This window comes from Odontesthes bonariensis, chromosome 3, assembly GCF_027942865.1.
Source record: "Odontesthes bonariensis isolate fOdoBon6 chromosome 3, fOdoBon6.hap1, whole genome shotgun sequence".
Taxonomy (NCBI): domain Eukaryota; kingdom Metazoa; phylum Chordata; class Actinopteri; order Atheriniformes; family Atherinopsidae; genus Odontesthes; species Odontesthes bonariensis.
This window is the reverse complement of record NC_134508.1, coordinates 4,800,621-4,823,284: the sequence shown is the minus strand read 5'-3', so window position 1 is coordinate 4,823,284 and position 22,664 is coordinate 4,800,621. Positions and strand designations below refer to the sequence as shown.

Below are 22,664 nucleotides of genomic sequence, written 5' to 3'. Positions count from 1 at the left end.
TCTAATTCAGTTTTATATCCAATTCAGTTTAATATCTAAACCAGTTTTATATCTAATTCAGTTTAATATCTAATCCAGTTTCATCTATAATCCAGTTTCATCTCTAATTGAGTTTAATCTCCAATTCAGTTTAATATCTAACCCAGGTTCATCTCTAATCCAGTTTTATCTCTAATTCAGTTTAATCTCTAATCCAGTTTCATATCTAATCCAGTTTAATTTCTAATCCAGTTTAATCTATAATCCAGTTTCATCTATAATCCAGTTTCATCTCTAATTGAGTTTAATCTCCAATTGAGTTTAATTTCTATTTCAATTTGATATCGAATTCAATTTCATCTCTAATCCAGTTTCATCTCTAATTAGGTTTCATCTCTAATTCAGTTTCATCTCTAATCCAGTTTCATCTATAATTCAGTTTCATCTCTAGTTCAGTTTCTAGCTCTAATCCAGTTTAATTTCTAATCCAGTTTCATCTCTAATCCAGTTTAATTTCTAATCCAGTTTCATCTCCAATTCAGTTTCATCTCTAATTCAGTTTCATCTCTAATTCAGTTTCATCTCTAATCCAGTTTCATCTCTATAATCAGAGACATGAAAGAATCCAGAAGTGTGAGTGAGCAGTAAAATCAGTTTCTCAGAGGAGTTCATGGCTGTGTTCAGGATTACTTATCAACGTGGGGGAAGCCAGCGACCCTGAGTGGTAACCATTGCAGCCACGAAGTGATTGTCATATTTTAAACATTTTCAAGACGCCGAACCTTCAGACTCTTTATCCTCCGTCTTCCTTTGAGGCTTAAAAGCTGTTTTACGGCTGCTACACAGTGAAGAATGATAAAAATGTGAAATTGGAAAGAAGTGGGTGGAAAGTGAACGGTTTGTTTTTACAGTGATCATCCAGCTCTCTAAGGTAAGCTACACCTTTCGTGGTCCAACACCACCTGGATGCCGTCTCTCCAGCCTCCAACTCACTCGTTTTGGCTTCCTAGAGTAAATCTTTCTGTAGCTGCACGTGACTGTAAATGCACACATGTTCCAATAATCCCACAGTGATTTCTTTTTTCTTTTAGCAATCAGGAAGAGAAGGGATGGGAGCAGAAAATGACAGAAAAGTAAAGGCCCCGCCCATCTGCACACCGGCCCAGGAGCTACCTCAGAAACGCTGCTCCTCCGTCATCAGTACGGCGCAAACTTCTGTCTCTCTGGCTTCTTCATGCCGTTGGTGGAGGACGAGATCTTGGCCGTGTAGGACGCCAGGGCGGCCGCTGCGTGAGCCTGGACTCCGGCAGACGCCGCTGACGGCACCGAGCTCTGTAACATCGGCGCCCCAATGGCCGCCGCCGCCGCCGCTGCTGAGGCGGGAGGGGTGGAGAGTGCCAGGTAAGGGAAGGATTTCACTCCCAGGAGGCTGGAGAGGGGGAGGGCGTAGGGGGTGCCCAAGATTTGAGCGTGGGGCAGTGAAGCGCCCATCGCTGCCAGGGAGGAGGAGGAGGCGGGGGGGGCGGGCTGGGTGAAGCTCATGGTCAGGTCAACGGGAGACGGCATGGAGGAGGACTGGGCGGTGGATTTGGCGGTCTCTAAACTGGAGGGGGGGAGGGAGGGTGGAGGACAGGGAGGGGGACGGAGGGTGGAGGGAGGAAGGAGAGGGGTCAGGGAGAGGAAGTTTTGGATGAAGAAGGGTTAGAGGGTTAAATAAAAGACATGTTAAAACTAAAAAAGGAAATCAAACCCAAACAGAAATCAAACAGGATCTTTTGGAGAGTAAAAAATGAAAAAACTGACAAACCAAAATCATAAGACAGGTGTGTTTTGCTGGAGGTTGCAACAGATTATTGTAGGGAGTTCGCTGTACGGATGGGGGGTGTGCTGTATAAGTTGGGGTGATGGCTTGGGAGGGGGCTTAGGGAGGAGGAAACAAAACCATTGTAGACATGTTAGCATGGAATCTGAGATGATGCTGATGCAAAAAACAGGAAAAGGACGTAGTTACTGAGAGAAAATCCCTCCGTGTCCGGGTTAGTGTCCAACATTCAACCCCAGCGTTACTCCATCAAACAAACAATGTGCCGGCAGCCTGAAACCACGGTAACAAACATGTGGTGAGAAACATTCAAACTCATTTCTTCTTCATGTCAAACATTAATGTTTCTTTATCGGCTGTAATGTCAAACAGCCACGTGGAAAAGAAAGTGCACCCTGTTCCTCAGTAGCTTTGTTGTGTGGTGATGCCTGAACATGAATGTTCCCTAACCCTAACCCTAGGGTTAACCCTTAGGCTAACCCTAACCCTGAACATAAATGTTCCCTAACCCTAACCCTAGGGTTAACCCTTAGGCTAACCCTAACCCTGAACATAAATGTTCCCTAACCCTAGGGTTAACCCTTAGGCTAACCCTAACCCTGAACATAAATGTTCCCTAACCCTAACCCTAGGGTTAACCCTTAGGCTAACCCTAACCTTAGGGAATGCCCTAGGGTTAACCCTTACCCTGAACATGAATGTGGGCGATTCATTACGAGCTGTGATCAGGATGTAGATTCTATACTGTAGATTTGTTTATAGCCGATGTTTATTCTCTATTTTTATTCTATTCTATTTGCTTGTTTTTCTGTACGCTGTTGCAACACAATAATTTCCCAAATTGGGATGAATAAAGTATGTATGTATGTATGTATGTATGTATGTATGTATGTATGTATCTATCTATCTATCTATCTATCTATAGGAACTACAAAATGTCGAATCGTGCATCTGGTTTTGGATCAGATGGATAATCCAGCCGGTTTGTACCCGGGATAACGCCCGACTGTGTTGTTCTACACGTTTACTTTAAAGAGGTTTAAGGAGGTTTACGTTAAGAACATTATGTACTAGAAAGCAATGACTGAACTGTGTTGAACTGTATTAAATCCTTTTGGGGGTCAGAAATGCAGCAGAAGGGTTAGAACAACATCCCTCCTTTATAAGACAAGCTGGAACTCGTCTGAAACATGGAGTATGATACACTTTCAGTTTGGATCTGACGCAGTTTGATATCATTCTTAATGTTTAACATGTTCATTTTCTATAAAAAATGAAAACAAGCCTTTTTTTATACATGTGGCATCGGTTAGCTCCCTTTATTTAATGACAGTCCAGGACATCAGTGTTTCTGGTACCTTATAATATGCTATAGTAGACACATGTTGGTGGCATCTTTCTTGGTATCATCTCCTTCCTCTGGAGTGACCACGTTAAACACACTTTGACCAAATTCAACTCTTCTTAAATCTTTATTAAAACTGAGCCACAAAGAGGGATCAGTTCCAACTCTCAGAGCCTGAACTTGAGAGCAGGGAAATGGAAGTATCCGAGAAATGACTCCTCCTAATTTATTTATGGAGTTATTTTCTCCTTTAGCAGCAGCTAACGCTAACAGCTTAGTTAATGAAGATGATGTAAACCAACTTCTAAGGAGTTGGGGCTGTTATTTTCTCCTTTAGCAGCAGCTAACGCTAATAGCTTAGCTAATGAAGATGACGTACACCAACTTCTAAGGAGTTATTGCTGTTCCTTTAGCAGCAGCTAATGCTAACAGCTTAGACAATAGAAGGTGATGTACACCAGTTTCTAAGGAGTTATTGGTACTATTTTCTCCTTTAGCAGCAGCTAACGCTAACAGCTTAGTTAATGAAGATGATGTAAACCAACTTCTAAGGAGTTGGGGCTGTTATTTTCTCCTTTAGCAGCCGCTAACGCTAATAGCTTAGCTAATGAAGATAATGTACACCAACTTCTAAGGAGTTATTGCTGTTCCTTTAGCAGCAGCTAATGCTAACAGCTTAGCTAATGAAGGTGACGTACACCAGTTTCTAAGGAGTTATTGCTGCTATTTTCTCCTTTAGCAGCAGCTAATGCTAACAGCTTAGCTAATGAAGGTGACATTTACCAACTTCTAAGTTATTGCTGTTCCTTTCTGAAAGATGAACATCATTGTTCCCACATTACTTTGTTAGCTGAAGCTTTCTAGCTGAACGGTTCCGTTCTGTAACTCATCAACCTGCAGCTGTGTGGATAAGGTGTGTTTCCAACACAACACCGGTCCTCTCCTCACTCTCGGTGTGCTAACGTTACATTATTGGCTTGTTTCTGATAAAAATGTAGGTCTCCCAGTACAACTGTTTAATGAGGTTAATATATCCAAAATGTTTAAATGCGGTAATTAACGGTACACATGCATTACTACGAGATACGCTGCGTACATCTCCAGCTTGGTCCATCACCGTTGATGAGAAAGCATTGTTTGCTAGCATCTGCTGCTAGCTTACAGCTACATGCTAAACGGTTTACCTCTGGGATCAACACAACAGAGGAACTATCTGTATCTGTATGTAGAGCTGGAGGGTTGGTCTGACTGCAGGAACAGCTTCATTATGTCTGAGTTTCTGCATTAAATCACACAACAGGTGTCCAGGTGTTGATGGCAGCTAACGCAGGTAAACACAGCTAACGGAGGTAAACACAGCTAACGCAGGTAAACACAGCTAACGCAGATAAACACAGCTAACGCAGGTAAAAACAGCTAACGTAGATAAACACAGCTAACGCAGGTAAACACAGCTAACGTAGGTAAACACAGCTAACGTAGGTAAACACAGCTAACGCGGGTAAACACAGCTAACGCGGGTAAACACAGCTAACGCGGGTAAACACAGCTAACGCAGGTAAACACAGCTAACGCAGGTAAACACAGCTAACGCGGGTAAACACAGCTAACGCGGGTAAACACAGCTAACGCAGGTAAACACAGCTAACGCAGGTAAACACAGCTAACGTAGATAAACACAGCTAACGCAGATAAACACAGCTAACGCAGGTAAACACAGCTAACGCGGGTAAACACAGCTAACGTGGGTAAACACTGCTAACGCGGGTAAACACAGCGTAACTCTCCACAGCAGCATGTCAGTTTGTCCTCAGCTAACGTAGAAACACGGGCTGCTATGTTTATGGTCAAATTATTTTTATGGTCCGTATGTGACCTCAGACTTATGCAACAGAAAATATTCCTAAATATAATGCTAAGAATAATTAGTTTAATCGAGTCTTTCCTCCACTGTGGTGTCATCAAACTGAAAAGAAATTAACAAAAACAAGAATTTGCTGCTTTGAGCCACCAGGTGAAGAAATGACAGAGAGAACCTCAGCTCTGACAGATTCCCTCATCTGTCTGCAAATGATTAAAAAATAAAAAGGAAAAGTGTGAATATGTCACGACACTCTCACCTCCCCTGACCTGACATTTCAGTCTGAATGAGGCTGATGGTACATTTCGTCTTTGTCCAACCTGTCCCCCCCCCTCGCTGTCAGCTGCAAGACGAATTGTGAGTGAAATATCAATTTCATCAAGAGTCCAGTCATTAATTTCCATATTCATGCTGGTGGAACTGTGTTTTAAAGCAGCCTGGCGGCGAGCATCCCGTCTGTTATATTCCTGATTAAATGGAGACACTAACTTGTCCTCTGCGTTACAGATTTAATTTAGTTTTATCGTGCTGTAACTCTTATGTGATGCATGGCTGCAGGAAGGAGTGCTGTAATGGTGCTCAACTTAACCTGCAGTGAAACACAACTCTTTACTCAAGTACTGCGTTCAAGTAGAACTACGAGTTTTTCCCCAGAAGCGTCTGAACATGGTCGGTTTGAGTGGTAATTCTGTTTTTATCTTTAAATTGGAGAGAACATGCAAGATGTCAGAGAAAAGAAGAAACATTGCTTTATTTAGCCAGAGATGGTGTCGGCTGCTTTTTTTGGTATTAAGATCATACGATGACTGACAGTTGGGGCCCAAACCCAAAAGGACCCAAAGGTTTTCTCCTCCGACTCAAACTGGTGTGACTTACAGGTCTAAAATGTTTGTGCAGGTTCAGTGGAAAAGAGTTGCTCTTTCCTGTCCTCTCAGTCCCAGGTGGCTGTACGTCCTGGTTCTGGTTCTGATGGAGGTGTCTTCTTGTTAAAACAGTTGGATTTTTTCCACCGTTGCCTCATTCACACTCAGGATGGGATTAAAGAAAATATTTGATGGTTTCCTTAGCTAGAAATCTTTATTTTGTTTTTTAATTAATTGTATAAATTGTAGAATCGACACCTTAACGTGGGGGAGGGCTTTGGGTGTCCCCATGATCCTGAGAGCTGTGCCTAACCCTACCCTACCCTAACCCTAACCCTTCAAGGTAAACACAAGAAACTTGTGCTAAAGGAAAAATAAATAAATAAATGGACCAGACTCAGTGAATAATTCCCTATACTCACTATAAAATAGATCAGTGAGCAGTGCTGACCAACATGTCATTGGGGTCATCAGGTGGGAACCTCCGTTCATCAGTGTTTCGTCTAGTTGGGCCCCCGACACCTCCAGGAGACTAGAGAATGATCACTGGCATCCCAGAGACACTCCCCTAATGCCCCTAATTTTTTTACAGCCACAAGCTACCCCCATACCATTAGCTAGCACAGACAACAATGAAATCCCGAGGGTTCTTATCTCCCGCAGCTGAATAATGGGCGAAGGTGCGCTCCTTCCAGCAGTCATGTGACACGTCAAGATATCACGGGAAAATGGGTGTTGAAACGAGTCAGCTGTTCGATAGGAAACAATAACAAACATGGCAATGTGTAGTTCGGTTCCCGAGGGTCGTTTTTGGTGGACAAAAAGACAATTTTTATACTATACTATAGTGTATGACTTCGACGATTAATTTGTGCGCACGCCTGTGGAACACGGAAGCTGAGAGAGGTAGGTGCGCTGTTTTTTAAATCTCAAAATGTATAATGTCTGTGCTAGCTAATGGTATGGTTAGCCCCTGGGTTGAATTGTATTGCTACTGACACCACGGCCAATTCGGTCAAAAGTATTTTGATGCACGTTAAGAGCCTCAGGAAAGGTTAAACGCTTGCCCGATAGAGCCCGCTATCATGGAAATCAGCGCAATCGGACAACTTTGCGCAGCGGGCATGAAAATTTCTCGCGGTTTTCCCTTTGGCCAACTTCCCTGGGTCTCCAACAGATGGGATATGTTTGTAAAATGGCCGGAATGAGTCGTCTGTAGAGGATCCAGTGAGCAGCAGGTACCCGTCTTTCCTGTGGATGCTTACCATGAAGTGATTAAATACTGAGCCAGGTTGATGGCGATGGGCGTGCCGGTGATGGTGACGTGTCGGTCACTGGTGCTGTCGATCTGACTGCCGATCTTGATCTGAGCCCCCGATACCTGTCGGATCTCATTTATCTTGGTTCCCTGTCGACCGATGATGGAGCCAATGAGCTGTGAGGAAGATGAGAGAGAGTTATCCGACGGTGAAATGTGCACCTCAACACTTTGGGACCAAAGTATATCTCCTGGTTTTAATGTTCATACTTTATGTGAAACACGAGACACCAACTGTGTTGCTTTTCCTGAATGTGGGACATGATATCGTGATATAACCCTTCGGTCTGAAGCTTGTTGATATTTAATCCACTTAGCAAACAAAGAGTGTCGATTCGTGGGCATGTTGGGACCAGAAAGTAAATATGTGCTTGGCACAACAGTAGAAAATACAGACAGTTCAGAGCCGTATGAAGCCACGTTTAATACGATTATCTGCTATTATAACCGTGTTTTATATTAAAGATTTAAATAAAACAACACAAGGAAATGTGTTAGAGTTCCTTTGAAAAGCTGTTACTGAATAACAACAGACGACTGTTTTCAGATCGAGTGAAAGGCAGCGAGATGAACCTCAAACTCTGATGTTGAGCATCTTTTCGCCCACATCTTAAGCATTTTTACCACTTAGCCATCAGGTGTCACCACTCCACTCATTTCTGATGACTGACCATTAGCTGAAGGCACGGCCGTCTGATTGATGAGGACATCTTTTTAAATCTATTTTATTTATTCAACTCTATTTTATTCAACTCTATTTTATTCAACTCTATTTTATTCAACTCCATTTTATTCAACTCTATTTTATTCAACGCTATTTTATTCAACTCTATTTTATTCAACTCCATTTTATTCAACTCTATTTTATTCAACTCTGTATTCAATTAAATTCAATTAATTTTTATTTATATAGCGCCAAATACAACAAATGTCATCTCAAGGCACTTAGATAATAAAGTCCAATTCAAGCCAATTGGAATTCAATTAATTGTAATCATAATTATTTATAAAATAATCCAATTCGTTCATATAGAGCCAATTCAAAAACAATTTCCTAGCTAAGGAAACCAACAGATTGCACCGAAACTTGTCTGCAGTGCAATCTCCCGTCCTGAATGAGTGAAGGCGCAGGAAAACCCTAACTTTATTTATTTAAACAAATTGACATAGGAATAAAAGAAATGTAACACTTTTGAGGCCCAATTTTTCTTCCTGTTTTTTCTGCTCCTAAGCTCTCTGTTGTCGGGCAGTTTTTGTTCATCTTAAACTGGCCACATGTTTTTATCTCCGTTGTACTGCGACAGGTTGGGACGGAGAACTATTGGGAAGTAATTGCAGTCGCACTCGATATATCTGGTAAAAAAAAAAGTAAATAATCTCAGAAAAAAATCTGTGACTTAAAACTTTGGATGTAAGAGCGAGTCAGGAGCTCGCATTTTAAAAGCCTCAACACGTTACTACATTTAAAGAAGAATTCTGGCCATTTAACAAACATATCCCATCTGTTGGAGACCCAGGGAAGTTGGCCAAAGGGAAAACCGCAAGAAATTTTCATTCCTGCTGTGCAAAGTTGTCCAATTGCGCTGATTTCGTGCTAGCTAATGGTATGGTTAGCCCCTGGGTTGAATTGTATTGCTACTGACACCACGGCCAATTCGGTCAAAAGTATTTTGATACACGTTAAGAGCCTCAGGAAAGGTTAAAAGCTTGCCCGATAGAGCCCGCTTTCATGGAAATCAGCGCAATTGGACAACTTTGCGCAGCGGGCATGAAAATTTCTCGCGGTTTTCCCTTTGGCCAACTTCCCTGGGTCTCCAACAGATGGGATATGTTTGTAAAATGGCCGGAATTCTCCTTTAACGGCAGATTTTTATCAGTTGGCCGTATGATTCATTAGATTATTGGGGGCAGTAAAAAAAACAGGATTCACTTACATTTATCCTTCTATATAAACACTTCAATCTGCACCTCTTTGTGTGCAAACTGAGCACAAATGTGGCAGAAGAAGCTTCACAACCCTCAGAAGGTATTTGGGATTCTGCCAGACCTTCTGACTTTAAAGTAGCTTCCATCTTGTTTTCTGCGGCTGTGTCAGAGCATGAAACAGCAGCAGGTGGTGAACTCTGACTCATCGCCCTGCATTGACTGCTGAGACTCTGTGTGTGAGCTATACTCGTCTCAGTGTGGCCTCGTCATAAAGGAGGTGTCACATTTTTACTGCTTCACCTCCAAGTCGCTTCTGACAATAACTACGTGTGAACATGTGCCGTCAGGCTGGCGTGAGGCTGCACTCCGTCTCCTGGGAGTCCAGGTTGAATTTCAAGGCGTTAAAAAAACAATTATTATATATTTGAATGCATCTCTAAATGTTTTTCTATGCATCAAAGTACAACAGAACAAAAAAACAGAAGAAAACCGGTTTCAAGCTAAAGATCTCGTAACTACAATAAAACTACTTAAATCTGTTCTGATCGTAACTACCAAGTTTTCAATTATTTTCAAAGATATAACCCTTTAAATACTGGTTTATATGATGTAAACGCTAATTTCTGTTTAAAAAAACCCCCACAAAAACTGCTTTATTTTCAATATATAGAATGCAAAGTGGAATTATTGAGTGGGGATAATTATGGTCTGGGATACATATGTCAATGATTAGCAACAACACTGATTTTTAGGGATTTTTAAGTTTTTTGTTATGTCTGATTTTTTTTAAAAACTCCTTAATTTCTGAAAAGGGACATTTTTGTTCCCTTTTAAAACGACCTAAAAACATCATATATTCATATTTTTTTCCACTTTTTTCCCCATAGATATTTTATTCCACTTCAGTTCTGATCATAACCACCAAGTTTTCAATTATTTTCAATAAAGTAACCCTTGAGATGCCAATTTGAACTTTTTAGCCCAAATTTGAATTTTTGGAAAATAATTGAAAACTTGGTAGTTATGATCAGAACTGAAGTGGAATAAAAGATTTATGAAAAAAAAGTGGAAAAAAGTATTAATATATGATGTTTTTAGGTCGTTTTAAAAGGGGACAAAAATGTCCCTTTTCAGAAGTTTAGGAGTTTTTTTTTTCTACACAATGAAAAATTGCATTGTATAAGATGTGTGTTTGAAATTCGAAAAAATAAGTCAAAAATGCACAACTGGACCAAATATGATGAGTATCACTATTTCCAGTGAGAAATTAGAGGAGAAAGTACACCCCAAGTGGAGAAAAATGTCCCCTATCAGGGAATAGGGTTAAAGGATTTACGTTTTGTTCGGGTTGTAAACATAATCCGGTTGAATAAAAGCAAAGGTTTATATTTTACTGAAGTTTGGGTGAGAAGACTCGACCCTCATCAATCAGCCATCAGCATGCCTCATTAGCGATTAGAGCACCATAGAGTAATAAAGCTTAGCCCCAGAAGGCAGTGATTAAAGGGCGTCTCCCAGTGGTGTAGTCTACCTTTTTGAGGTGGGTATACTGTGTAGTTGGCCAGTCATAGGCCCGTGGTACCAAACTAGGGGTCGGGACTCGGGACCCCTCGGGACCAATAGTAGCCCCTTAATGCACGCCGTACCTCCAGTGGCGCGCTGTAATAGTCATTGAAAAGTTAAGTACCATAGTACTACAATACTATGACATAACACAGGGCTTTTAATAATGCACTACGACTTGGTCATTGCCATTCTGGTAACAGCACATTTATAATGCTGTCTTAACATGTTAAGGGACAAACATGTTTGTGGGGTCGCAGCTTTGATTGTGTGGACTGTGTGCTGTGTATCTCAGTGGCAATGGGACTCCCTGTGGCACTTAATCTTTGTACTCATCCCTCATAGAGCGAGGCCTAACAGAGTGATTGTTTTAAAGCAGCAGAACACCATCACATCTTGAGACAGGTTGTTTTTTATATATATATATATATATATATATATATATATATATATATATATATATATATATATATATATATATATACACACAAGGGCTGTCAGAATTAATTAATTGTAATATATATATATGTGTATTACATTCGTTTATATATGTAATATATATAAAAAAAATATATATACACACACATCCATTTTAGTTTTCCACCTTCCACTCCCATAGGGGGCGCTGTTGTGCGTTAGAGAATCACCGCTTTCAACTAATACAAAGAAGAAGAGTTTCTATGGGACGTTATTGTCAAACAACTGATAGTGAATCCCTGGGAGATTGACTGACTGCCGCAATTTCCGAATGAATGCTATTCTGAAAGCGATAGTTCGGAGTAGATTCAACCTGGGGTCATTTGAACCGTGATATCCAGCCAAGTAGCCCACCCGAAGTTTTTTCGATCTTGGCTTAACATCAGCTGAGTTACTGAGTTATCCCGAATAGCTTCGTACAAGGGTTAATGGATCCTGGTCCGTATCTCTAAAATTACCACACTAAAATCACATGCCATGACACCAAACTTCTACAGTAGTACAAATATGGTCTGTACTCACAAAACGATACATTTGGAAGTTTGAAAATAGTCCAGGAGTTTATTATTATCAACACAAGCCTGATAGCATTTCTGCTGCTAAAGCTGCGTCGACGTCACTTCTGGAGCTTCAAAGTAAGATGAGGGTTGATCTACTACTGTAGACAACAAAGCAAGGCTGCTCAATTTCTCCATTGATATAATAAATTCACAACTCTACAACATAAAAATTCATAAAAAACCATGTAGAATATAGCATATACTTAATTGTCTACAGTAGTAGATCAACCCTCATCTTACTTTGAAGCTCCAGATGTGACGTCGACGCAGCTTTAGCAGCAGAAAAGCTATCAGGCTTGTGTTGATAATAATAAACTCCTGGACTATTTTCAAACTTCCAAATGCATCGTTTTGTGAGTACAGACCATATTTGTACTACTGTAGAAGTTTGGTGTCATGCCATGTGATTTTAGTGTGGTAATTTTGCAGATACGGACCAGGATCCATTAACCCTTGTACAAAGCTATTCGGGATAACTCAGTAACTCAGCTGATGTTCGATGGAGAATGCTCCGTTGGGCATCGAGTTTGTGCAACAAGCAGCTCATCACAGACCAAATGTAGAGGGACGTAGCTTCATCTGGCTCTGCGTTCTCCATCTTTCTCCAATGCCTGAGTTTGTTGTTGTTGTTGTTGGTGGTGAAGAGGTCAACAGGAAGTGGCTCTATTAGCAACAGTTGGAATGGGTACAGCGCCACCTATCATACCGGGGTATGACACGCTTTGTGCCTCTGATCCCCCCCCCCCCAGACTGGTGCAGACAGCTGCCAAACCGCCGAGAGCCGCACCTGTTACGGTGTTTGCTGCTCGGTCTACACAGCAGGCAGTGATACGAAGGGAGAGAAAATAGGGCCAAGCGATTGTGAGGTCTGACTTTTTCCTGGACAACGATTTTGTGATGCAAATGTATTACTCTTTTCAACGCATATTGTTCTGAGAAGCAAAACGCTTTATTTTATAAACCCCAGCCAACTAGCCGGACTACCTTCATCAACACCAAAACGAGGCTGGAACTCGGCTCACAGGACGCAGCAGGGGGTAAGAAGATGTTCATAAATGATGTTGCTGATATGGGATGTTACACAGCTTCATGTCAAAAGAGGCGAACTATCCCTTTAAGTTTCTGCTACAGTTACATTTGGTCTCGGGCCCGGCCTGCCATCATGTGACTCATCCTAAAACTCTGTAAACTTTAGCAACATTTGAAACATTGTCAGTCAAGAAAGTAGTCGTTTAGATCCCCAACGTGTTGAAAACCTGACAAAATACCGGCTATTTACAATTTTGTTCCCACGAATTCGGCGCTACTAAAGCTAGTCGCAGTGAGCAACGCACTTCCGGTCATTTTCACAAAATAAAATACCCGTTGCCTTTTATCATAGGGAAAGCCATTACCATACAATTGGTGCTTTTGTTTTGAAAACAGGAAGTGAACCTACCCTCGTTGTAGCTAGCTTGAAACTGCCGTTTTGACAGGAAATGACGATCGGCGACGTCACGTTACGTTGCATCTTGGGTATTTTGAGTATGAGTAGTAACCTCATGATGCATACCCAACATTTAGGAGAATCTAGTATGCATCCGGGAACTTCTCGCTTACTCAAACTCGCATACTAACTCAAAAAGTTTGTAGGAGTAGTAGGAGTAGTATGCGGTTTGGAACACAATCAAACTCTGTATTCCTTCTTATTTTTCCCGTTCACATCAATAGAAGAAGGACTTATAGATGAAGATGATGATTAAAGGAAAACCAATGAGCATCCAGCTAAAGGTTACAGCAGCTGATGGGTGAAGCATCAAAATCACACCGTCTTAAACCAAAGTCAAACCTTCTGAACCTGAGTCTTCTCAGTCCTGTTTGGGCCAGTTATCCCGTCTTTGATCGATTTTATTACCAATATATTTCTTTATGAGCAGAGATGAGTCTCGGTAAATCTAAACTTTGTCTGCAGACCTGCACCAATGGTCTGTGGATTACTGCCGTCTCCTAGTCTGGGAATTCTCATGCTGCTTTGTGCGCGATTTCATTCTAACTGCAAAGTCAGCCTGGAAACCACCGCCCTTATTTTTGCCAGAGTTAGGGAACCAATCACAGAACGGGGGGGGGGGGGGGGGGGGGGGGGGCAGCAAGACGATGACGACGTCTATGCGCGACACCGAAGCTTGTTAAGAGTGTTAATCCAACATGGCAGCGGACACAACGTTACCGTTCGATGCAGCCTTAGAAAGTGCTTTAAGTAGCTTAGAACGCAAGTTTACTTTTAAAAAAGAGCAACGTTTGGCGTTGAAAGATTTCATTGCCTTCTTCCTCGTCGAATTTCTGTCGCTCTACATACGTCATCTGGTATAAGTGATACAATTGGCTATGAGTCGCGCGCAAAGCAGCATGGGAAGAACCAGAGGCCATTTGAAAGACATTCGTAGCGCCCAATAAACGGCTCTAGGCATTCGTAAACCACGCCTCAAATACGAGAAAATGCACACCTAGTTCCCAGACCACCATCTCATCGAGATGTGGACGCTTCAGCCAGGCTAGCCGTCTCCATTATGTCAGCTAATCTCACTCATCTAATCAGTAAAATCAACCAACGACTGCAGCTGCAGTTGAAATGAAACAAATGAAGAACGAGCGTTTGCTTCTGTACTTTCTGCTCGGCTTCCACAGGATGCTGCGTCCCCTCGGGGCAGCTCTTATGTAAGCACCGCTGGGTTACTCAGCCCCGAGCCGACGGGCAGAGCAGGAAGAGGACGGGGCGACGGGCTATTTTTGGGCGAATCCCTGCTGCCCTTGTAATTTGCAAAGGTTTAGCGAAGGAGAAACGGAGAGTGTTGTTGGTAAAGCTCTCACTGTGAGCTGTATGATGCCATTAAGCTGCCCTGCTCAGGGACTCTGACAGCCACACAAACGTATCACATACCTGCATGCACAGGGTCTTAAGCCCCTCTCTGCTCCATGTTATTGTGTCCCTGCTTCTGTCTTCTTCTCTGTGTGCTAATATAAGCAGGTCTGCGTGTTTGAAGGGTTTTTCCTGCTAAAAGCAAACAAAGATGTGGAAGTGGTGCTTATTTTACACCTGAAAGGAGGCGTATGTCGTCCTGTCAGACTGGAGATGATGAGCTTTCAGTGGAAACACGACCTCGTGCTGCAGACGGCTCATCTACAGAGAGGCTGACATCAGGAAAGAGCCTGTTTCATTGTGAACTCACAGCCCGCAGCTGTGTCAGGACCTCCAAGTTTAATCAGACGGACACAAACCAGGTACTTTGGTACCAAAGAGGCAAGAAAAAAGCTGATCTTCAAGACAAAAGACTTCAACTCCTCCTCTTTGAATGCAGACCTTTCATACAGTAAATGCTCCTCAATGTCAGACTGTCACAGCTAAGCTAAGCTAACGATGTCAAAGGATTCTGACAACACAAAGAGAATTAAAGGGATAGTTAGCCTCTTTTGACATGAAGCTGTATGACATCCCATATCAGCAATATCATTTATGAACATTTTCTTACCCCCTGCTGCATTAGTATGCGAGTTTGAGTAAGCGAGAAGTTCCCGGATGCATACTAGATTCTCCTAAATGTTGGGTATGCATCATGAGGTTACTACTCATATTCAAACTACCCAAGATACAACGTAACGTGACGTCGCCAATTGTCATTTCCTGTCAAAACGGCAGTTTCAAGCTAGCTACAACGAGGGTAGGTTCACTTCCTGTTTTCAAAACAAAAGCACCAATTGTATGGTAATGGCTTTCCCTATGATAAAAGGCAACGGGTATTTTATTTTGTGAAAATAACCGGAAGTGCGTTGCTCACTGCGGCTAGCTTTAGTAGCGCCGAATTCGTGGGAACAAAATTGTAAGTAGCTGGTATTTTGTCAGGTTTTCAACACGTTGGGGATCTAAACGACTACTTTCTCGCCTGAAAATGTTTCAAATGTTGCTAAAGTTTACAGAGTTTAGAGCTTAAGAGAAATCAGCTTCAGGCCGGCTAATTTCAGCTCGGGCAGGAGCAAAATGCATTGTGGGTAAACGCTCTGCATACTGTCTGATCGATGAGTATGTAGTATGGAAGTATGTAGTATGTAGTAGGCGGTTTCGAACACAGCCCAGATTTTTCAGGGTCACTATTTGTAAAACCACAGCCAGAGAAAGCAGTCAGCTGCTCGTCCTCCTGTTCGGTCCAACTGAACCAAATGTTTTTTTTTACCTCATCGCCATGGTTACCACCAACCACAGCGTTCCCTGCTTCCTGTTAGGAGGTGACAGCAGCGCACGAGTTGGTTGAAAACGCAGAACGCGTCCCTGAACCACACAATTTACATAAAACAAGACTAAAGACTGAAGATGATGTTAAACACGTGACAAATACCGCCTTAAAACAGCCTGGACTGAGTTTTATGACCACCTTAAACCAAACAGCTGAGATCAGGGGAGCGGCCACGACTCTCAGAGGTTCTTCCTGATTTTATTCTGACTCTGGAAACCGTCGACAGCTTTGGAATTGCTTGATAAATGGTGTCGAGTGCAGCTTCAGACAGAAAAACATGATCCGACTGAGCTTAGAAGGAAAAATGTGAAGCTGAAGAAGAAGAGGAGGAAGTTTGGGTGTGTGCGTTTAAAGATGGCGGAGGAAGTTTGTGTGTGTGCGTTTAAAGATGGCGGAGGAAGTTTGTGTGTGCGTTTAAAGATGGCGGAGGAAGTTCGTGTGTGTGTTTAAAGATGGCGGAGGAAGTTTGTGTGTGTGCGTTTAAAGATGGCGGAGGAAGTTTGTGTGTGCGTTTAAAGATGGCGGAGGAAGTTTCTGTGTGTGCGTTTAAAGATGGCGGGGATATGGTTGGTGACCACAGCTCAGAGAATCTGAAAAAGCAACTTTTCTCCGACATCTACTCACATCGTTGGGAATGAGAAGCTCCTGAGACGTGGTTTGGGAATTGGTTTCCATCCCTGCTGAAAGAAAGAAGAGAGGGAAAGATTCAGACCTTCTTTCCTCATGATGACCCAGTTACGCACAGACAGAAACACTCACAAACAAACCGAAGCTCCGTTTTCATTGGTTCAGACGGACTAAATGCCGCATTGGTTCTGCTTTTTAAACGGGTCCCAAAGGTTCAGCCGGTGAAACCCTGAGCGTCGTCACTCAGCTGCGTGTTGAATAAAGTTTTGAGCTGCTGATGACTCATCTCTTCATTTAACGAGGTGTTTATGAGGCAGAAAAATCATTTTCTTTGATAAACAGGATTTTTTAATCATTTCTTCTCCATCCATTTTATTTGTTTCTTTACATTCTTTTTCTCCCTTTTTTATTCCACCTGACACTTTCCTCTTATTGTCTCATTCCTCCTTTCATGCACTTGGGATTTTACTCTTAATTTAGTCTTTTATTTCTTTCCTTTTCTCCTCACTCGTGACCTTATGTTTATTCATTTCTTTCCTAACCTACTTTCTGTCCCTTTGTGTTATTTCTGTCCATATTTACTTCTTAATTAGCATCATCTTCCCCTTTTCCTTTGGATTTGCTCCCTCTCTCTTCTTCTTTTTACCCGTTTCCACCCTTTCTCTTTCCTTTCTGCACCTTTCCCATCAGTCTTCCCCCCTCATCCCTCCTCTTTGGAATCATCTTTTTCCTCCCCTCTGAGTTCTGGTGGGATCTCTTTAAAGAGCATCACCAGAACACATTTCATCCCAGAAACATCTGCTGCAGCGAGCCACTCATCCTGAAAGCTGATTGGACTCCGAACTTCTGACCTCTTTGAGAGGAATAACTGCCAAAGAAATATCTTCTTTCTGTCTTTCTCAGCTACCTGCACGTCCCACCTGTGATTTCCACCTTTTAGTCCCTCAGTGAGGCCAAAGGACGGAGCTCCAGATGTTGTGCTTTAACCCTTCAGCTCCAGATGTTGTGCTTTTACCCTTCAGCTCCAGAGGTTGGGCTTTGACCCTTCAGCTCCAGATGTTGGGCTTTGACCCTGCAGCTCCAGATGTTGGGCTTTGACCCTGCAGCTCCAGATGTTGGGCTTTGACCCTTCAGCTCCAGATGTTGGGCTTTAACCCTTCAGTTCCAGATATTGGGCTTTGACCCTTCAGCTCCAGATGTTGTGCTTTGACCCTGCAGCTCCAGATGTTGTGCTTTGACCCTTCAGTTCCAGATATTGGGCTTTGACCCTTCAGCTCCAGATGTTGGGCTTTGACCCTGCAGCTCCAGATGTTGTGCTTTGACCCTTCAGCTCCAGATGTTGGGCTTTGACCCTGCAGCTCCAGATGTTGGGCTTTGACCCTGCAGCTCCAGATGTTGGGCTTTGACCCTGCAGCTCCAGATGTTGGGCTTTGACCCTTCAGCTCCAGATGTTGGGCTTTAACCCTTCAGTTCCAGATATTGGGCTTTGACCCTTCAGCTCCAGATGTTGGGCTTTGACCCTGCAGCTCCAGATGTTGTGCTTTGACCCTTCAGCTCCAGATGTTGGGCTTTAACCCTTCAGCTCCAGATGTTGGGCTTTGACCCTTCAGCTCCAGATGTTGGGCTTTAACCCTTCAGCTCCAGATGTTGGGCTTTGACCCTGCAGCTCCAGATGTTGGGCTTTGACCCTGCAGCTCCAGATGTTGTGCTTTGACCCTTCAGCTCCAGATGTTGGGCTTTAACCCTTCAGCTCCAGATGTTGGGCTTTGACCCTTCAGCTCCAGATGTTGGGCTTTGACCCTGCAGCTCCAGATGTTGGGCTTTGACCCTTCAGCTCCAGATGTTGGGTTTTACAGCCACTCAGGTTTGTGTGGTTCATTTTATCCCGGTATTTCAGAACTCTTCCCAGAACCAAGCAACAAAAATCTGAACTTTTAGTCGATGTATCAGAAATATTTGATGGAAACAGAAACAGAAATAAACCAAATAAGTTATTTTTATGGTTCTCGGCCGGCATTTAACCCGTTTTTTTCGTTGTGTTAATTCTCCGGTAAACGACCCCCCCTCTGCCACTTGGAACAGAGCCTATAGCGCCACCCGCTGACCACACTGGTTTATTCACTCCAAACCCGCTGATGGAAACGAGCCTGATGAGCATTTTGGGTCATTTTAAATGTTTATTTCAGATCTGGGATCAAAAGAATAAACCTGTCCACTTAAAAACATAAACACATGGACATAAAGGCAGGCAGCACACGTGATGTTCTGTAGAGTGTGTTTACGTACCAGGTAGAACTTGTGTGGCCGACTGGCTGAGGGGGGCGAGGCCCTGCTGATGCATGGACAGCTGGTGCAGCTTTGCTAACTGACAGACGACAGAAGCGCCATTAATTCACGAAGTTAAAACAGATCAACAACTGTAAGAAGATGCTGTAAGAGGGCCTCGTCAGGACCAGCAGCCTTTACCTCTGAGTGTGGAATGCCGTAGTGGCTCTGAACTGCATACGTCTGAAACAGAGACAAAAGACAGAAGGTTGCAGCACAGTATCCATACAGTCTGTTCCCCACCTGGGGGGCCTCTCACTTTAATCTCCTAACCAACGGATGCCACCAGAGCCCATCAGATCTGCGGGGTTCAGAGGTCCGGGGAACACCTCGGGCTCTATGACAGGCTTCCTCCGCTCTTTCAGGCCTGGTGTTAGCATTCTGCACGGCTGTGGGGGCGATCGCTCTGTTGAAGGGTTTCCCAGCAGAAGATCAGAAGAACACTTTACCTGGTTTTAATGTTATGGCTGATCGATGCACGTCTTAAAGTGGACACTCGTCACATATAATTTCACTCTTGTTCATTGTTAATGAAGATACGAGAATGTGAGTCCTCTTAAGGTCTGGTTTCGTGACCTCTGGAGCCCTGTGAAGCTAAATGGCCATTGAGAGCAGTCATTTAAAGGCACATTTCTTAATTTCTTCCTGGTTGGGATTAGGTATCATTAGATTTAGGAATCAAAACTGCTTTCTTAAGATTAAAAAACATCATGATGAGGAGAAGAAAAACAAACATTCTTTGTCCTAGCCCTTATGGACGCCATTATCGCCCTTATGGAAGCCATTATTTCCCTTATGGACGCCATTATCACCCTTATGGAAGCCATTATCGCCCATATGGACGCCATTATCGCCCATATGGACGCCATTATCGCCCTTATGGAAGCCATTATCGCCCATATGGACGCCATTATCGCTCATATGGACGCCATTATCGCCCATATGGACGCCATTATCGCCATTATGGACGCCATTATCGCCCGTATGGAAGCCATTATTGCCCTTATGGAAGCCATTATTGCCCTTATGGAAGCCATTATCGACCATATGGATGCCATTATCACCATTATCGCCCATATGGACGCCATTATCACCATTGTCGCCCATATGGACACCATTATCGCCCATATGGACGCCATTATTGCCCTTATGGATGCCATTATCGCCCATATGGACGCCATTATCGCCCATATCGAAGCCATTATCACCCTTATGGATGCCATTATCGCCCATATCGAAGCCATTATCGCCCTTATGGATGCCATTATCGCCCATATGGACGCCATTATTGCCCTTATGGATGCCATTATCGCCCATATTTAAGCCATTATCGACCATATGGACGCCATTATCACCCATTTGGACGCCATTATCACCATTATCGCCCTTATGGATGCCATTATAGCCCCTATGGACGCCATTATCGTCCATATGGACGCCATTATCGCCCATATCGAAGCCATTATCACCCTTATGGATGCCATTATCGCCCATATGGACGCCATTATCGCCCATATCGAAGCCATTATCGCCCTTATGGATGCCATTATCACCCATATGGACGCCATTATTGCCCTTATGGATGCCATTATCGCCCATATTTAAGCCATTATCGACCATATGGACGCCATTATCACCCATTTGGACGCCATTATCACCATTATCGCCCTTATGGATGCCATTATAGCCCCTATGGACGCCATTATAGCCCATATGGACGCCATTATCGCCCATATTTAAGCCATTATCGCCTATGTGGACGCCATTATCGCCCATATGGACGCCATTATCGCCCTTATGGACGCCATTATCACCCATTTGGACGCCATTATCACCATTATCGCCCATATGGACGCCATTATCACCCATATGGAAACCATTATCGCCCATATGGATGCCATTATTTCCCTTATGGACGCCATTATCGCCCATATCGAAGCCATTATCGCCCATATGGACGCCATTATCACCATTGTCGCCCATATGGACACCATTATCGCCCATATGGACGCCATTATTGCCCTTATGGATGCCATTATCGCCCATTTGGACGCCATTATCGACCATATGGACGCCATTATCACCCGTTTGGACACCGTTATCGCCCATATGGACGCCATTTTCGCCCTTATGGACGCCATTATCGCCCATATGGAAGCCATTATCGCCCATATGGACGCCATTATCACCCGTATGGACGCCATTATCACCCATATGGAAACCATTATCGCCCATATGGATGCCATTATTTCCCTTATGGACGCCATTATCGCCCATATCAAAGCCATTATCGCCCATATGGACGACATTATCACCATTGTCGCCCATATGGACGCCATTATTGCCCATTTGGACGCCATTATCGCCCATATGGACGCCATTATCACCATTATCGCCCTTATGGATGCCATTATAGCCCCTATGGACGCCATTATCGCCCATATGGACGCCATTATCGCCCATATGGAAGCCATTATCGCCTATGTGGACGCCATTATCGCCCATATGGACGCCATTATCGCCCTTATGGACGCCATTATCACCCATATGGAAGCCATTATCGCCCATATGGACGCCATTATCACCCATTTTGAAACCATTATCGCCCATATGGATGCCATTATTTCCCTTATGGACGCCATTATCGCCCATATCGAAGCCATTATCGCCCATATGGACGCCATTATCACCATTGTCGCCCATATGGACACCATTATCGCCCATATGGACGCCATTATTGCCCTTATGGATGCCATTATCGCCCATTTGGACGCCATTATCGACCATATGGACGCCATTATCACCCGTTTGGACACCGTTATCGCCCATATGGACGCCATTTTCGCCCTTATGGACGCCATTATCGCCCATATGGAAGCCATTATCGCCCATATGGATGCCATTATTTCCCTTATGGACGCCATTATCGCCCATATCAAAGCCATTATCGCCCATATGGACGACATTATCACCATTGTCGCCCATATGGACGCCATTATTGCCCTTATGGATGCCATTATCACCCATTTGGACGCCATTATCGCCCATATGGACGCCATTATCACCATTATCGCCCTTATGGATGCCATTATAGCCCCTATGGACGCCATTATCGCCCATATGGACGCCATTATCGCCCATATGGAAGCCATTATCGCCTATGTGGACGCCATTATCGCCCATATGGACGCCATTATCGCCCTTATGGACGCCATTATCACCCATATGGAAGCCATTATCGCCCATATGGACGCCATTATCGCCCATATGGACGCCATTATCACCCATTTTGAAACCATTATCGCCCATATGGATGCCATTATTTCCCTTATGGACGCCATTATCGCCCATATCGAAGCCATTATCGCCCATATGGACGCCATTATCACCATTGTCGCCCATATGGACACCATTATCGCCCATATGGACGCCATTATTGCCCTTATGGATGCCATTATCGCCCATATGGACGCCATTATCGACCATATGGACGCCATTATCACCCGTTTGGACACCGTTATCGCCCATATGGACGCCATTTTCGCCCTTATGGACGCCATTATCGCCCATATGGCAGCCATTATCGCCCATATGGACGCCATTATCACCCATTTGGACGCCATTATCACCATTATCGCCCATATGGACGCCATTATCACCCATATGGAAACCATTATCGCCCATATGGATGCCATTATTTCCCTTATGGACGCCATTATCGCCCATATCAAAG

At 43.5% G+C, this 22,664-nt stretch overlaps 1 protein-coding gene across 1 annotated transcript in view; it reads right to left on the bottom strand.

The window, feature by feature from the left end:
• Positions 1 to 1,066: 1,066 nt before the first annotated feature.
• The window catches only part of LOC142376662 (poly(rC)-binding protein 4-like), a 150,665-nt gene continuing 129,067 nt past the window's right edge, over positions 1,067 to 22,664 (bottom strand). Inside the window, exons 11-15 of the mRNA XM_075460113.1 lie at positions 19,073 to 19,114; positions 18,893 to 18,971; positions 16,604 to 16,659; positions 7,136 to 7,305; positions 1,067 to 1,582 (exon numbers count right to left, since the gene is read on the bottom strand). Of these exons, the coding sequence (XP_075316228.1) occupies positions 1,177 to 1,582; positions 7,136 to 7,305; positions 16,604 to 16,659; positions 18,893 to 18,971; positions 19,073 to 19,114 (753 nt within the window). The 3' untranslated portion in view covers positions 1,067 to 1,176. The remainder of the gene's footprint in view (positions 1,583 to 7,135; positions 7,306 to 16,603; positions 16,660 to 18,892; positions 18,972 to 19,072; positions 19,115 to 22,664) is intronic.